Source organism: Dromaius novaehollandiae, chromosome 4, assembly GCF_036370855.1.
Source record: "Dromaius novaehollandiae isolate bDroNov1 chromosome 4, bDroNov1.hap1, whole genome shotgun sequence".
Classification (NCBI taxonomy): Eukaryota; Metazoa; Chordata; class Aves; order Casuariiformes; family Dromaiidae; genus Dromaius; species Dromaius novaehollandiae.
The window spans coordinates 51,786,537-51,804,513 of record NC_088101.1 but is presented as its reverse complement, the minus strand read 5'-3'; the positions used below and the strand labels follow the sequence as shown (position 1 = coordinate 51,804,513).

The 17,977-nt window shown below is 43.5% G+C and overlaps 1 protein-coding gene across 12 annotated transcripts in view; it reads right to left on the bottom strand.

Annotated features, from left to right (window-relative positions):
• Positions 1-13,402: 13,402 nt before the first annotated feature.
• TENM3 (teneurin transmembrane protein 3) overlaps positions 13,403-17,977 on the bottom strand; it is a 1,359,158-nt gene continuing 1,354,583 nt past the window's right edge. For all 12 annotated transcript variants that reach the window (XM_064510997.1, XM_064510998.1, XM_064511002.1 and 9 more), the window contains one exon: positions 13,403-15,019. In XM_064510997.1, coding sequence (XP_064367067.1) covers positions 14,264-15,019 — 756 coding nt within the window. In that variant the 3' untranslated portion in view covers positions 13,403-14,263. The remainder of the gene's footprint in view (positions 15,020-17,977) is intronic.

Here is a 17,977-nt window from a genome sequence, read left to right as displayed (position 1 = left end):
CAGGATGCAACGCACCTGGTGGTGTTCAAGCAGCATGCTAAGCTACGTTTTAATCAAAAGTAGATACCGTTATCCCTTTGAAGATCTCCTTTTTCTCTAGAGGATCTCTCACAAGTGCAAAACTTCCTGAGAGCATCTGCCGAATGGCTTAAGACATGCCTGACTATGTAAAGCTTCTAAACTGATGTTTGGAAACTAGTTTGAATGCTTAGTCAACGGCAGCTGTAATACAGGATAACATTTGAGGCTCTTATTCATATCTCGCTTCCATGAGAGTTACATCAGTGCTTAAATCTTCTACTGCTGTTAATGTAAGTGTTTTTAAAACTAGTACTAAAATGTCAGTGCCTTTGTGGAAAAAATATCATTAAGAGAAGATTCCCAGGACAGCAGCCTGTTCCCACCATTAGACCTGTAGAAACTGGGAGGCCTGGGGTTTGTTTCTTGACTCTGCTTCTGGCCTGCTGTTGCCTGCAACTCTTATCATCTCTCTGTAAAATGGGGATAAAACTTGTCTTCTTTTGTAAAATGTTATGAGCTCTTCAAAGACAGATGTTTCAGAAGACCTAAGCTTTATTAAGAACCTCTGTTATTCACACCTCCTCCTCTGCCCTGCGGTGTGAAGTATTACCAGGCTGGCGGCCTTGGGGGTGTGTAGATTTGCTTCTGAGCCTGTCGCTGCTGTTTCTGAGGCCAGGTTGCCTAGCAGGAGCTGTGAGCAGTGGGCCAGTAATTGTATGATTTCACCCCAGGAAACTTTCCACTTAAGCCTCGGGTAATGCTCACCCTAGACAAATACTGTTCTAGAGTTATTACAGAAGTTCAAGAGGGGGAAGAGTGAACAGTTTCACCTTGACTTTCCCCAGCAGAATAGTGAGAGAATATGTCCAAAAATAAATGGGAAGAAAGCTCTTAGATGGTGCTTCTCAGTCCAAGGAAGCAGTAAGTGCTCTATCTGGGTACGTAGATTATCAAGAAACCATTAGCAAGATTTGTTTGCTAGTACTGTGAGTGTACGGTCTGTTCTCAAGGTCTTCTCAAGCATTTGGAAAGCACTTGAGGGAAAAGCTTGGTGGCCTAGAGACAGGGAAAAAGGCCCTTGCTCCTCTGCCTCTCTGGCTCTGGTCTTTAGCCTGGGCCTATTCTTCTGACTTGTGGTGGCATATTAGGGTGAAAAGACAGTGTCTGAGGGGTAGATGTGGAGAGCAGATCCTGTGCACCTGCAAGAGCAGGGCCTCAAGCCTTGTCCCCTGCTCTGACCTTTGTGATGTTGTGCTACACTGATGTACGGAGGCTTTCCTCCTGCTCCTTTCTCTGCTACTGGTGAGGGAAGGTTTATTTCATTTAATCAATTTTCTTGTCTTTAGCTGGTATTTTCTCTTTTTTTGTGTGTGTCTTCCATTTTGCTTCCCCTCTCCTATTCAGGACCTGACCCTGTTCCCCCCAGTTTAGGCTGCTTGCGTCACTTTTGCTGGGTTAAGGGCTAATTTCGCATGTGACCTGCACTGTGACATAGGCTTGGTACACACGCCACAGCGTAAGTCTGAACAGTGATTTTGCTCTTCCCAGACAAATCCCTGAGGAAAATTCCCAGGGCAAAGTCTGCTGAAGTCCTCAGTCCACAATGTGGTCCAGAGAAACTGCTCCCTCAGAAGCAGTTAAGAGTTACTCTGAACAGGGAGCAAAGCTGGGTTGCTTTCTAGCTCTTCCAGCTCCCCTTACGTTCAAGAGCCTTGTGGTAGGGAAGACAGTACAAAGTCAAGGTTATACTGTTTGGCTCATCGTTCTGCCTATTGCCTCCACCTTTCCTCTCCATTTAAAAAAAAAAAAAAAAGGTTAATGTCGCATTGCTCAAGTACCTTAGTGGTGGGGATATTGACTTGGGATATACTTGAGCATTAACCACTGGATTGTTCATGTTAACTGATATGTAGTGGGAGGTTTTTGGCATAAGATGCAGGGTTTTTTCTTTCTTTTTTTAAAGCCTAACCCTGCAACACAGTCTAGGAATTTCAGTGGAAGGCTTGCCATACTCTAATTGGTCTTACAAATTTTGTACAGCATAGATATTTTGACAATGACAGTGTTTTGATCAAAGGTTGTATAAATCCTGTCAGTCAGAGCAGCTGAACTTGTGTTTCTAGGAGGGGGCTTTTATCACTTGAATTCCAATGGTACAATTAAAACTTGCATCTTCTATGTGTAGATAAGCCTTTATTTGAGCTCCTGTGGCTGCATGGTGGGCTAAGGCATGGTGTGATCTGATGTAGTGTGTGGGCTGCAAGATCCGAGCTCAACAGCATTTCTTAACTGTGGGTTGTCAGCTCCACGTCTCCCTTTTTTGTCAGCTAGTGTCACATCCTTAGCATTTTGGTTGAATGTTTCTTGTTTGATCCAACTGAGAAAAGAAACAGAGCTCGGGAAAACAAATGGTGCGTCTTTACTGAGTTGCAGTGATTTATGCACATGTCAATAGGAATGAGGAAATGCAAATCCCTTCTACTTTTAGATATGTTAGGCTTTTGTTTAATAATACCTCATGCCAGCTACTTTGAGGGCATTATTGTATTTCTTGGGTTGTTGAAATCATTTGACCTTGTGCCTCACAACACCACATGGGGTATGTCTTAATAGACCTGAAAGGTATGGCATGCTGTGACTTGATTTTATTTACATTTATGTAAATATCACCACATTTATTTAAAAATGATTGAGCTTCCTTAGTTGCAGTTCTGGCTTGGTAAAGGTCACTGAAAGGACAGTTAAATTCCTGTAATCTAAAGTTGGAAGACTTCACTTAAAATCATGCTCACTGTTTGCCATTTCTCACTTTCCTGATCTCAGCCAGTGAAACTAGACGGATCTGTTGTATTTCCTGCTTTTTCGTTGACCTGCCCAGTGACTCTAGTTGGGCTTCCAATGACAGAATGATAGCTGATAGAGTCCTGGATAATATGAAAAATGTAATTGCAATAAAAAATTAAACTTTTAAGTATATTTGCTTTTTGGTAACCAAAACTCTTCAATCTCAAAACTGACTATCCCAGGATCCCTGTGTCTCTAACGTCAGAGCTCCATCTCAAAAGGACAACTTGAACAGTCAGAAAAGGGAGCTGTAAGACACTACAGGTGTAATGAGATAAGTCAGTTGCTGGCTTATCATGTAGTGCTGGTCAGGAATTTCCTGTCAAAATGTTTTTTCTCCTGTCTGGAATCACTGATTTGACAGCTGTTAGCGGAAATGTACCTATCAGTTTTGACAGGCAGTTTTTCTCAGGCAGCAGAAGGAATCTCTGCAGAAGTGTGGATGCTGGTCTGCGGTGTGTCCTGCTCACCCTGGAAGGACCTGCAGCCCTCCCTGGGTCCTCGGAGACCACTGCCAGGGCCTGCCAACCCCGAGGCTTAAACTTCTGCTTCTAATATCCCAGATGGGTACAGCTCCAGGCTACTACTGCTATTATGATGCTATTATGAGGCATGGGTTTCTCGGTCTTGAGTTAGATCTATTTTGGGTTCAGCTAAGTGATTAAATATGTAGTGGGCCAGAGAGGGAGCAGGTGACTGAAACTGTTGTGGGATGGCCACTTAAACTGGTTCCCCTTCCCATCAAGCCTGGCTGCATGTTCCTACCCTCTCACTTGAGCTGCCTTAAGGCATACCAGAGAGCTAATTCTGTGGAAAATGAATCTTGGAGAAAGAGGGCAGTGTTATTTTTCTGTGAATTTAGGTCTTCTAGAGTGGCTCACGACAGGATCAGATGAACATAAGTGCTGGTACAAGAAAAGCGATGGGAACCGTTGGCTGGGAGCAGGTGGGAAGAAAGCATATGCCTATTCCTTTGGCGAGCAGCTAGCCATGAGAATGGTTTAGCTACAGCATCATGTTGTATCCTGATTTCTGAGCCTTAGCAGGGATGTGGGATTTGAGCCTAATGCTCCCACTCCAGTGACTACTTACACCACTGATGTCAGTAACCAGTCGGTTAGTGTGTGAACTGAAAATACACAACACTGAGGCTCAGATTCCTGGTTGTGAACTCATACACCCCAGCTATGTGCCCTAGTCAATAAACAGTTGGCTACTTTGAGACATCTCACTCTCTCCTTGTGATTTGCCCAGTGGAAAAACATAGAGGCTGCTAGGTTCCCTCTAGGTGTGAAATCAGGAGGTCCCTCTCAGTATGCACCATGGCTACCTTTTTGTTTCCTTGCCATCTGCAACCATCTTCTCTTATTGCTGCTCTGCTGCTGCCTGAAACTAAGCTGAAAAGCCTGGCAAGGCCAGGAGACTTGAAGACATGGCAAATTGCTTTAGACACGTGCTCCCCAGAGCTCTCAGTCCCAGGAGCAGGTGCAGCGGGCCCTGTATGGAGCCAGCAGAGCCTTTCCAGAAGGACTGTGCCTCACACTTCACATGCAGCATGTCCTCTCCCTTGCCGGATGAAAACCACAGGGTTAGGGAAACTGCTATGAGCTGATCTGTGCCTTCCAGCTCACATTGGTTTCAGTGGAATTACTTGTATGCATAAGCATGCAGAAGGCAGTTAGATGCTGCCATTTAAAATATTTCCTTTTTTAAAAGTTAGTTAAGTGAAGTTTTTTTATTAAATATAGTCTACATGTGTAGCTGAGAGCCCCTCTGCTTCCAGGCACAGGGTGCAAGTGACTGCTGAGGTGCTGCAGAAGGTAGCAGGTATTTGACTGTTTCATTGCTAATTATTGCTTCAGTAAACAACAGCTGTTCAGATGCAGCTCAGCTTCTTGCTTTGAAAAGATTACAGTGCCCAAACTGTAGTCTGGTATTATTGAAAAAAGAAAAAAAAATGTTGTAATCATTTCACTCCCCTACTGCTACAGATTTTATGGGCCTTGTAGTGCGCTGTTATGTCAGGCATATTAATTGCTAGTGAGTCGATGTTAAGCAAATGAAACAGCTTTGTGCAGTATTTGGACACTTGGTTATAGACAGTTTAACAGCAGTCTTCTGGAGAGACCCTACATTAGTCTTAGATTATTTTTCAGCACTAAAGGAATGGTTCTTTCAAAGTAACTATAAAATGAACCATTTCTGCCATGCAATAGCTGTAATAAGCTGTTAAGGTACATTGCAAAGCATGAGGTCAGAGGCAGCGTGTTCTTCAGCCACCCAAGAAGTGTAATAGCAACTAATTAGTGCAGATCCTTCAGAGGCTATCGCTATTAAAACAGGAGGGAAGAAAGGAGGAAAAGGGCAAGGGGGGCCCTACTGTTAATATCTGCCCTTTAGATGAAGGACTTGTTGGTATTAACTTAGCAGACGGTGAACGCCTGACCCAGCACAGCACCGACTGTCACTGATGTGCTCTTGCCACCGAAAAGAAAAACAGTCCCGGTCACCAAACTACGCAGTTCGTGGCCTTCTGCTTTCTCACTGAGAAGCAGGATTTATAGGGGCTTCCACCTTGATTTATGGAGGAGCAAAATTAGAAATTAACTTTCAGATCACGTGCATGCGTCGCTGCACGATATCAGAGTGGACCTTCCTCCCCGCCTGCCATCCGAGGTTGTTGCCACCCTGCGTTAGACGGCGACGGCTCTGGCCAAGGCTGGCCGGGATGCCAGCCACCTTGGGGCCGGCTCTGGCCAAAGCCATCCCCTCCAGCGGAATGGACAGCGTGGCAGCTGGGGCGCCGCTCTTTGTCTGAAGCGGCCGGTCTCCACACCGTGTGTTTCGCTGGCTGCAGATGAAAGTCACCTGGTGTGCAGTTCAAAAAAAACCAAAAAAACACATTTTACTAAACGCGTGTGCCAGCAGTCAAGCTGGCACCCTTTGATTGTATTTGAAAAGGAACAAGGTGGTATTACCGCAGCTACTCATCACTGGGAGCCAAGCACTGGGCCAAGCCGCTGAAGAAAGGGCCCAGCTTTTAAGCAGCGCTCGGGCACAGAGCGACCCTGGCCCCACGTTGGGGCGTGCGGGCACCGTCCCGCCGGGGAAGGGCTGCGCGCTGGCGAGGCGTCGGGGCGGACAACCGCTGCCGCTTCCCGGCCGCGGGAAGGGCGAAGGATGTGCGGGGAAGGGGGAAGGTGTCTTTCCGCGGGTCTGCGCTGCCCTTGTGGACTCGTGACTGTCCTCTCCGCGGGTGTGAGGTGTTAAAGAGCAGCACTGAGGGAGCCCGGGGAGCAGGCGGCCACGCCAGGCCTGCCGCCCTGGCTGCCCAGAAACGCTCGGGGCAGCCAGCAGTCTGCCAGGCGCCAGGGTCGCGGCGCAGTTTCTGCTTGAGGTGATTTCTGCAAGGCGGTGATTTCACTGGTGTATCTCTTTATTTCTTGGCGAGGGCCAGGCCTCCGCGAGCAGCAACAGCCCCTAAAATGGCGGACAAGCAGCCCGCCCCCCCGGCCAGCGCCGCTCCCCGGGGCGGCCGCTGCCGCCCTCCCTGGCCGCCAGGGGGCGCGCGAGCCACGGCGGCGCCGGGGCCGCCTCGCTGCTGCCGCCGCGTCGCGGGGCCGAAATGAGAAAGGCAGCGGGAAGGGCCTGGGGGAGCATGTGCGCTGCCGCGGCTGCTCGTGTCCTTTAGTTCATGTTAAAGCAGGGAAAGGAGCCCGAAGCGAGCGGTTTTTTTTTTTCTTTTTTTTTCCCCCCCCCCCCCTGTCTTTCCCTCGCTTGTTCTGAAGCAGCCTAAAGAGGCTGGAAGTGCGCGCCAGCCCACCGAGCCGTGCCGCGGGGCCCGGCTCCTCTTCATTGTGCACCAAATAACGGCTAAACGTTGTCCCACCTTCCCGGGCGCTGGCGGAGCGTGAAGCGCCGCGAAGGAGCGGGGAGAGCCAATAATTGAGGGCAATGTATGCTTAGGGCAAAGTGCAGTCGCTGCTGCCACAGACAGTTTAAAGGGAAAAAAAATAAAAGACCTAAACACTTCTGCCTCCGGATACCTCAGAGACATAAACACGCAGGCGTGGAGGAAGTGGTGGCTCCTTCTGCACGCCTGGAAAGAATTTGCTAGGCAGCGGGGAGGTTTATTTTTGTTAGTTTTAATAATCAGCTGCGCTGAAAAGTAATAGAGCATCGTGTCCCTGCTGCGGGATCCAGGGAATGATTCAGAAATGCCACAGACCTCGCGTGGCCCGTTTGAAAACTTGGGGCTTTCGGGGTAATTTCTGTTGGCTTCAGTCTGTATCAAATTAATTTGGATGTGTCAGGGTTGGATAGGGGTGGTGGCGGCAGGGGGGGAGACGAACTCAAAACCTCCGGCCTGGCGTTTACTGGAGATAAAAAGTTCTCCCTTTAATGTCTAGCATAGGGCTAAACAGACCGTAAAATCATCTAGTCTGAAATCCCATCATCAGCAGCCATTAAATGCAATGCTGATAGCCTTGTATTTTGCCAAGGGCTTTTGGGGACTCTCTTAGCCTGTAGTTTGTTCTAGTCATGAAGTATCTTTTTTTATTTTATTTTATTTTATTTTTTAAAAAACAAATGTCTAATCTGAATTTATCATAGTTGCACTTGCAGGCCCTGCATCTTATTGCCTGTGTCCCCCCAACCCTGCCCTGGCCTTACAAGCCCTTTACTACAACGTATTTTCTCTCGTGCTGTGAAGGCTTCTACGCTCTATTGGCAAAGCACCTTCTGGTGTTCTGGGTCTTCTTTCTTTCTTTCTTTCTTTCTTTTCTTCCCTTTAAATCTCTCCCTGAGAGATGTGCTTTGCCAGCCCTTATATTTGTGATGTCTCCACGTGTGCCCTCTCCAAGGTTTTAACAGCATCTTCGTGATGCATGCACCAGAACTATATGCAGGCATCGCGGTGCCAGTGCCATATCCAGTGATAGCATTGCCTTCCTATTTCCCTTGTTTAACAAGGCCAGTAATCTCATTAAGCTTCTCCGCCCCTCTAAGTGCCTCTTCCCTTGCCACCAGTATTGTACTGGCATTTCACAATGAGTTATTTATCCATTATGCACTCCTCATTCTTTCCAGTCATTGCTTCCTTGTAGACTGATACATACCTTTCATAGCAAGATTTGCATTTCTTATTCTGAGCTATTTTACTTTGAGTTGCCTGTATTAAAATGCATTTTGTTTGAATGGGCTCACTTTAGCGAGTGATCCAGATTGTTCTGTATGACTGCCCTGTCTTCACCATTATTTGCCACTTCATCAGTTTTTGTCATCTGCAACTGTTGGCATCACCTTTTTTTTTTTCTTTTTTTTCTTTTTTTTTTTAAATATGTACTACCCCATCATTGGAGAACAGGGTGACCAACCTTCTGCCCCCCCCGCCCCGCCCCCATCTTTCCTCAGTAGTTCTTGTCAGCGAATAATGGCTGGATTTTTCTGTAGCACCAGAGGACAAGGCTATAGTTATTCGCAGATTTGAATTTGTCTTCAACTGGGTCTCCTATTAGCTTTCCCTGCACTGGTTTTTGATTGATGTAAGGTTAATTGGTCCACTAGATAGCTGTTCCTGTCATTTCAGCTTCAGAATTATTCCCGGGCTTGGAACATGGAAATACTTCATCGCGTTGGGCTAAGCGCGTCCTGCATGCCCCCTGCGCACGGCTCGCGCTGTGCTGCCTCAGACAGCTTCAGTGTGATTGAGTAACTAGAGCCAGCGGAAACATGTTGTCGCCTTGCAGCATTGTTCTTACTTTCTGAACCTCTTCCCTCTCCCCTGAATCCCAACAGGCTTTATTAAGAAAGCTTTGTGGGAACCATTAACTCCAAGCTGCATAATTATATTGCTATGAGCTTTGACTCAGTTTATAGTAGGAGGGGGAAAAAAAAAAAAAAAAAAAGCATGCGTCTCTAGAAATTTATATTCCTCAGTGACAGAATTTTAAGTTAGTAAATTGAAAGGTTTACTCAATTTACCTAGAAAGTTATGGTAATTAACAGTAAGAGAGCCTAGCTGCTGAGCTAGAGGCACTAAAATAGGGTTGTGAAAACATGAAGCTCCAATGAGCTGCCATATTATTATGCTTGTGCCTCACCTTTCAAATTACACCTAAGACTCTTTTACCTACTTAAAAAAAAAAAAAAAAGAGGATGGTTTTGCTGGCTAGTTTGCCTTGTTTAAAATAGCGTGGAAAAAATATTCTGTGCTTGTGTGTGTGTGTGTGTGTGTGTGTGTATATATATTTTATATATATATATATATATATATATATAAAATCTTTATTTGGGCGATGCACTTTATTTCATCCTTGCACAGATCAGAATTGTATGTGTGTTTTTTTTTTTTTTTTTGTATTTTTTAAGGCATGTACATAAAGCATAGTACAGTTAAGGTAACCCTTATGCCACATTTGTACACCACTGCTGTCTGTGTGACTGCACTCTCCCTGTTGCATTTTAGACCAGCTAATGACAGGACCCCCTTGCCTTCCCCTTCATCCCCAGCACATACTGTTACTAAGGCAGGGCAGAATACGCCGGAATTTCTGACCGCATGCTCTTTTTCCTCTATCCCTGTCACAGTGCCACGTGCAATATCCAGTATTTAATCTTCTGATTAGGAGGTGGCACAAGAAACAAACCTCTGTACTGTCTTTTGCCCTGACAGGCCGAAGACATTCTTAGTGACCTGCAACAAATAATCTTTTTGCAATGGGTGAACAGAAGTTGACCAGGTTTCAGACTTGTGCACTAGCGTTAAGCCCTGGCATCCTTTTTACATTACTATTAGAATAGGAAAACAAAGGAGGGGGAGGGAGAGCACTGGCTGATACTAGTGTTTGCTTTTAGTTTCTGTAGGGCTAGCCTAGGCACTCGTACTTCAAGTTTTGTCTCATACGGCTACAGCCATTCTGCTGCAAAGCTAAAACCTTCAGGAGAAAAAAAAAAACCAGTTTAAGTGCTCTAAGTGTGATGGCTATAGCCCATGTGCTCCTTTTTTCCCTAGGGAAAAGGAATGGGCACCTCCCAATTAGTGAACTGGTTTTTGGTTTTGGCTCTTTTTTTTTGATCACAGAGCCTTCAGCAACTTGTGCATGCAGTCAAAGATCGATTTAATTTTATAAGCATTGCATATTTAGTCCCTAGCACTAATTGGCTGTAAGTGCGAAGCTGATCAGTCTGGTTGGTTTGGATAGGGCTTTCCAGTGAGGGCCATGAGCTGACTATCTGTGTCTGTGCTGTTCAGTTTATGCTGTGTGATGCTCTCTGCTTTGGCTTATTTTTAACCCTGGCGGCTTCTAGTAAGTAAGTAAGCGTCACATAAGCAGCTTCTAATAAGCTGCTTAGCAGCAGTTTCTGTTAAGTGTCTTTACTTTGCATTTCGTATCCCCAAAGAATTATACATTAGACTCCTTTTCTTAAAGGTGTTCAGACCAGCCATTTGTGTAACTGTAGCCTGCCATTCTGGAGTTAACAGTGAAAAAAGGTAGTAACGCTTTTAGAAGAGTGGTTTTTTTTTTTTTTTTTTTTTTTTCCTAGTGATTAAAAGAATAGCATATAAATTCAAAACTATGTTTTATTTTACCAGGTTTTAAACTTGGCAATTAAAGACAGAATTCAAACATTTTTGTCATCTCTGAGTCCCTGTGAATGTAGCCTATTCTCTCCTAGACAGTCACTGCAAGCTGTTATTTTATGCAGTGTTTTTTTTTTTTTTTTTTCTTCTTTTCCAGTCATTCAGCCATCACTTGAAAGTGCCTCTGAAGAGTGGCAGGGGTAACTGTTTTTTTTTTTTTTTTTAAATTATTCCCCTTGTCAAATGCAAATCTCTCACCTCCCAAGTGTGAACATACAGAGCTCTCTTACTGATATATATTTTTTTAATAACAAAATTAGGCCACAGTTAGCTAAGCAGAGTGACCTGATTCATGCTGGATCAACATGTTATCAACTTGAGGTTGTCACTATAAAGCAAGTGTGGTGAAGTCTGCCTGTTCCAACTAAAATCAAAGCAGTCTCTTGACATACAGTAGTGCTGAAATCAGCAGTTTGTACAAAGCGGGTCTAAATGCAGATTGCAGGATCTCTTCTGTGTGTATATGTAACTACCAGTGCCAAACGAATTATTTAGAAACAAAAACTTTTTGTCATTGTATTTTTATTTGGGCGGATATGAGAGTAAACAGTTCTAAGTGGAGTTGTTGTTGTTCGGCTTTTCCTTACCTATGGAAGAATTGACTTTGTGAGGTGTATTTAATGTTTTTTCTAAAGTAGGCCCCTGGGAGTTCCCCGGAGTAATTCCCTTTGCTGAGTTAGCAGCCTGGCCCATTGGACAGAGCGGGGGGAAGAAAAAGATATTGCCAACTGTGAAGCACATGAATCAATACCGGTGCAACTGGATCAGTTTGCTTCTTCCCGTATAACCAGAAAAGCAGTAACACAGCTGTGATGTCTGACATACAGATTTAAAAAAACAGATATAAACACACACACATGCACACACACATTGGGTTGGCTTTTATTGGAAAGCCTAGATGCAATCTATAGTTATCAATTTGTGGAAAATTCAGGACACATATAAAGTTAAGAAGGCAAATTAAAAGAACAATACAAATCAGACGAAATATACATCTTAAAATATCAGGATAGCATTCTGACCGGCATTGCCTAAAATACTTTGAATCTCCTTCCTTTTTTTCCTTTTTTTTGGGTAATATGCTTCTTTTAATTATACATATTTTTTCTTTAAAAAGATCTTCTGTTTACATATTCCCCAAGGTCACTATTTCCTGCAGGAGCACGTCCAGATCGCAAGTCTTTTTTTTTTTTAGCAAGAAATAGGCTCATTATACCTACTAACAAGGCCACTAATTGGCTTGATTTGACTTTATCTAAAATGATCACCAACAGATACTATAATTTGTTGTTTATTGGTGCCAGAACAAAGGAGAAGGAACTGGTACACGTCAAGGAGAAGATATATTTCATTGTTGACATGTTATACAAGCTTTTCATATTCAAACAGAACAGAAACATTTGACATAATTTAGAATATGAGCCTATTTCAACAGAGAGCACTTACAGCATGCTAAATACAGTGCTGTGGAAGAGCCACCCAACAGAACTGCAAACACCTAGCATTTTACATTTCAAAAAATAATACGTAGATCAATGACACGCCTCTGGGGTCTGACATGTCCTCGCTAAATTTAGGGCCCTCAAGACTTCAAGGGTAAAGATACTAACAACTAATCTGTGCTTTCATTCTAATAGATGATTAGCATTCATTATATGTGTAATTAGTTCTGTATGCTCTACCAAATACACACATACAGTAATAGCACTGGTACTGTAGATTCGGTAGCAACTTGGCTGGGAGAAATTCAAATCTGTTTATCATCAAACAATCCTAATGTGCAATTTAGAGTATGTAATACCATAGAATCTCAAAATACAAAGCAGTTAGAAAACTATTTTTATTACATCCACTTGAACCATTCATAGTTAAGACACGTTCACTTACTATGTTTTGTCATTATAATACATGGATAGAAATACTGTGTATATTTCAATGAACATCAAAAAACCCCAATTTTGTCTCATCTTAAAAATATTATTTTTGTGGCTGAATTTAGTGCTCATGAGAGTAAAGCTCTAAGAATGGTTTCAGCCAAGAAGTAGAACAGATGCCCTAGACGCCATCACAGGCTTCCTGTAAGGAACTAGCTGCACGCTTCAGTTCTGTCCTGCAACAAATAAGATATACGGGCCTTGGAGCAGAGCATGCCAAATCTATGCAGTGGTGTTGAGATGCAGACTAGGCACTAGGATTAGACCTTCCTCTCTCTCCCCATGGTCAGTCTTCACAGTAATGGGATTTGATCTGCCAGCTGAAGGCTAGGAAACGAACCGACTGAACAGCCTGCCTGCCTAAAGAGCCATTACGTAGCATCAGGTCAGAGGGACACTGCCTCTGTCTGGAGTCATAACATCTAAAAGAGTTGTATTATACAGAAGACAAAGTTGACATAACTGGATGAAACTACACCATTTCTTCTTCTTCTTCTACACACAATTTGCCAAGCACCTGAGACACTATTCTCTCCATTGTGAAACAAAGCTTCTAAAAAAACAACAGAAACCCCACTTGGTATGAATAAATGTCCATTTATTACATCAGGGCTGGAAAAAGACAGGGAAAACCCAACCTATTAAAGTCTTCCATCATAATAAACGAGACTTATTTGGTTACTGTGCCTTCTAACAATGACTGATGAAGTGGCACTGGCCTGGGTGACAGGAGAGGTACAAGAGGGGAGGGAGCTGCGGTCGCATTTAGCCAGCCACTTTGGCGTGTTCCATCCTATCAGCAGAGTGATAGATGCACAGCTTTAAACCTAATACAAAAATATTAACACTTTTGGACATTAGTCATCACTGTTATATCTCTACAATATAATCCTTTATACTGTACAGCTATAACATAAAAGGTGCAATTCCTTTTTCTTTAAAAAAATCACACACAGCACACGTTTTTATCATTTTATTTTTTAAGTATAAACTTTTTTAAACACTTTACATAAATTAACTCCTCTGAGACTAATATTTGATGTACAGTAAATTGTAATTCATATAAAAATCCATAAACAACTTGTCTCACATAATTTACAAAAAGATCAGGGTTTCCTTTGCTTATCTATAACAAGGATTCTACTGCCATTCTTCCCCCCAAGGCAAACCATGTTAGCATTGTAAAATCCATTATTAAATTCCCATGGTAGCATAAGTCACTTGTGCCAATGTCCTTTTAGAAAGCAGCACAGTTTAAAGCAGTTGGGTTGTCTATAAACAGTAATTTTTGCCCCATGTTTTAAAATTAACAGATATATACCACATCCTATGCAGAGAGAGAGAGAGGGAGAGGAAGAGAGAGAGAGAAAGAGAGAAACTACTTCTGTAAGCAAAGGTCAACAATTCAGTAATATTTGGAAACACTGCATGGGTCTGTATCTTAATTAAATACAGTGCCTCAAAGGAACAGACAGCCTGTTGAAAAATCTTTAGGCCTTTTTCTTTTCTTTTTTTCCTTCTTCTTCTTCTTTTTTAATACTTTTCAGTCCAACTTGAGTGCAGCGATATGCATATGTAAACATATTCTTTAAAGCAGATCACCTTTAAGGTCATTGAGAAAAAAAGTTTTGTCATTAGCAGTATCATTCTTCTGGAAGGCGCTCTTTTTGTTACAGAGTCTGTTCAGATTGTGCTACAGAAAAAATCTGAGCAAAGATGTAAGCTTAGGCTCAAGTAGTAATGCAGCAAAACAGTTTGGTCTCCTTTCTCGAAGACACTGGTACACAGTCTCTTTGGCAGCCTGAGCTAAGCCAGTGTGTTACCTCTTTCCTATCTCACTTTGTCTGAGGAACTGTATATTGTTAGCGCTGTCGGCTAATTCTGGATATTGCTCCACAGAGAGTACATAGTACCCATCATATCCTTGTACCTTTCCAGCACTTAGCAACTGCCGCTTCTCGCCTTCTGTCCACAGCCTGGCACCTTCCTCTCCATCTCTTACTCTCTGTTGCTCTCTGGCCCAGGCGCTGGAAAGAGCTCTCTGCCGGGCCTGCTCCAGTATGCGAGCCTTCTCCTCGTCAAGTGTCATGCCGTAGCGGATGTGAAGCGCCAGGGCACCATACTGCATTTCAACGTCAGCGAACCTACGAGTCCTGCCGTTTACCACCGTCGTGGACTGCGAAACGGTGACGTTGATGCCGTTCTCCAGGGCCTTCCGCCCGCTCGTCAGCCGCAGGGTCCCGAGGTCGCTCTCAGGCGAGGTGGTTTTGATAAAATAGTGAGTGTCCTTTCCCTCAATGGTGAAATGCAAGTTTTCTAGGTAGTAGGCATTGTTCAGAACAGCTGCCACTTTTATGCAGTCCTCATTTGCAATGTTGAGCACGTTCGTTTGCACTTTGCCTTGATTGACAGCAAGCATAACCCCCTTCCCAATCAGAGACTTCACTGTAGCGAACCACAGCCATGACTTCTCTCCACTGGATTTCCGTCTGCTGACCTGTACTTCTGCCATCTTTCCCAGGGAAAGGAAAGCCTTTGCCTGTCTCGCCACTTGTTGTTGCACTCCAGAAATTGGCTGTAAACAAGAACAGACAGAAGTTTTACCAACCATCTGTAGCCCTCTAGGTGCCAAGCAGCCAGGCTTTCTTGGTATGCTGCCCATGGCCGACAACAGGATATTCCACAACCGACAGTGCCAAGGAGTTAATTAAATCTACATACCGCTTGTTCTGCTGCATTACAAGACTATATTGGTTGATAATGTTCAGTGTTTTCTCTCTGAAAACCTGCACACGCACAAAAAATACTATATACCTCCAGAAGCTACTTAGAGGGCTACACAAGCCATGTCTTTGTGATACTAATACTTAATATGGGAAAGAACTATCTTGCTGCAGTACTATTTCGTCCTTTGAACCTGTTTGATTGTAATTCCTGCTTTTCAATGGAGAAACATACCACAAGAAGCTCTTAGGAAAGCAGAGATTAGAATAAAAGAGAAGCTGGCTTCAGTGCTCCATGCTGGCTGCTATAATACCCTCCTCACCATAGGAAAACCTCTGATTCATTTCTTTGCAAATTGGAGACAGTAACGGGGGTTGGTTATACTGTTTTCATCCTGTACAGACCTGACCCAGTCACTTCCTTGCAGGTCAGCCAGATGTGAAAGGCTAAAACATGCAAAGCATTACTGTGGCATTGACTTCTATTTGCATGTAGGCTTACAGCGATGTTGCAGTGATGCCTGTAGGTCACAGAAGCCGTAACTGTCTATCATGGTTCCATCTAAACTGAGTGTTTTGCAAGTCATGAAGCTCCACTTTAAAATAAGTCTTTTTATTTTTTATTTCTTCCCTATGTTAGAAGACACAGTCTCTTGGGCAGCTGCAGTCGGAGACCAGCCTGCAGGGAGGCTCTCACCTAAAGGCGGTGAAGCAAGGGGAGGAATCGAACCATGATGATAGTCTTTACAGTAGAAGAGAAAGAAGTAAAGAGTACAGGGCAGAAAGGTGGACTACTGGGGAATGATGCCCTTTCTTGCAAATAATTGCAGAAATTGATAAAAGGGGATCTGTGAAAAAGTTACAGCCAATTCAGTTGTGTGACCTTTCATTTCACTTGCTATAGTGGAGGCCATCCAAGTATCAGTGTGGTGGCTGAGGCCTAAAAGAGATGAGCAGCTTCTCTCTGGAGAACTGTTACAAAAAGAAGGAAACTACAGTTCTAATATATTATGTACACGTCAGTAGAAATCAACTCTGCCTAAATGTACTGTGAGGTGCAGAAGTACTAGACTGAGAAGCTAGGATAGTTGAATCTGTAAAAAACAAAAGTTTCCTTGAGTATTAAGAGCTGTGTGTAGCCCTGTATGCTCCATGCACTCTTGATAAAGACAAAGGACAGCTAGACACCGGGACCGGATGGCAGACCTGCTGTGGTTAGCCACAGCAGCTAAGAGAGCGGGAGCAGCGAGCAGGAATGGTTAGCTGGCACGGCTAGGTAGCGAGCAGCTCACGTTACTGGGTCAGCTGTAGCTTGGATGAGACTTTGCAAGTGTACAGAATAGGCACATCCTATCTGTCAAGCCTTGGGTCTTAGCAACTACAAGCTGTGAAGGAGATAGTACTGACGGAGGTGGGGAGCAGGCAGCTGCCCTAGCAGTTGTCTCAGCAGGAAATGGAGAGGAAGATTTAAATAGCTTTGGCTGTGTTTTTGAAAAGGAGTAGTTAGTTATTATAGATTACCGAGTTTATCTTCCACTTGACCCTTTCCCCTTTCAGTAAAATACTGTTTAACCCATTTGATTCATCGCTGACAAATGAGGCAACAGTCTGCTCTTTCTTCCCGAATTTCTGGGTGGAAACCAAGCAGGAATCATTAACCAACTCCTACAATCTTAATTCAGCCTTGCTACTAATCAGAGAGGACAGTTCCTGAGGGAATTACAAACCGACTTGGGCTCTCACCTCTTCTTGAACGTGGGGGAATCTCCTGTCTCTCCATACTTGCCAATAAGTAAGTATGGATTTCAGCTGCTCTAACTCCTACATGAAGGCTACTGAGCAGAAAATATTCTTTAGATAGCACACTCCCCAGTAAGAGCAGCAAGATATTATAGCAACTTTATAATGACAAAGTTTGTTTATTTTTAACATGCATCCTCAGAGCTCTGAAGCAAAACCTTAGAGCTCTGCAAAGCTCACTTATTCCAGAATGTTTCAAAATACTAAGTGGTTTGTGTTTACTCCCGGGTGCTGGTTGTATTTGCTTGTTAAACAATGAATATCATACCTACAGCTTCTTCCTACCAGAGAATTTTTAATTTTTTTTCCCTCCCCTTCTCTCTCTCTCTCTCTCTCTCTGTTTTGTCACATGCCCCGGCATTCCTCACTGTTGTTGAGCCCTTTACTTGAAGGAAGCTTTTTGACAAGTACCTGTCTGTTCTCATCTCTTTGACTAGACTGTTTCTCTTGCTGGTGAGCTTCTTTTTGTTCTTTTATGGGATAATTGTATTCTCTAGCCTTTGAGATTTAAATAAACCACCTCTGATAGTTCTTCACACCTAGGCCTGATGACAGGTTTTATCTCCCATTACAGCCATCCTGCCCAGATGCTTTCAGTGCTCTTCATTGCTTTTGCTATTCATGGAAGACACCGTTCTCATGCTGTGCTCTAAGGTCTTTCTCCCTGTTACTCCACCCATGGCTATTAAAAATATATATATATATTAGTGGGTCACTTCATGTATGCAGAGTTCCTTTCTGTATGTTCCCTTCTGTTCCACCCTTTTAATGATTTTTTGTCTAAATTAAATTGTAAGGTTCAAGATCATATTCTCTTTCCCTCTTGCACAGGTCTCTATCCTCTTTTGTTTAAAACAAGATCTGATTTTGACTCATGATGGGATTACCCATTTATCTGTCTCTTAACACTTCTTAACTGAGAATTCTGGGATTTTAGGGGGCACAGACCTTTGAGCTCTGAATAAGCTGGATTTGTAAACATCATTTTCTTAAATAGTAGATTTGGATTT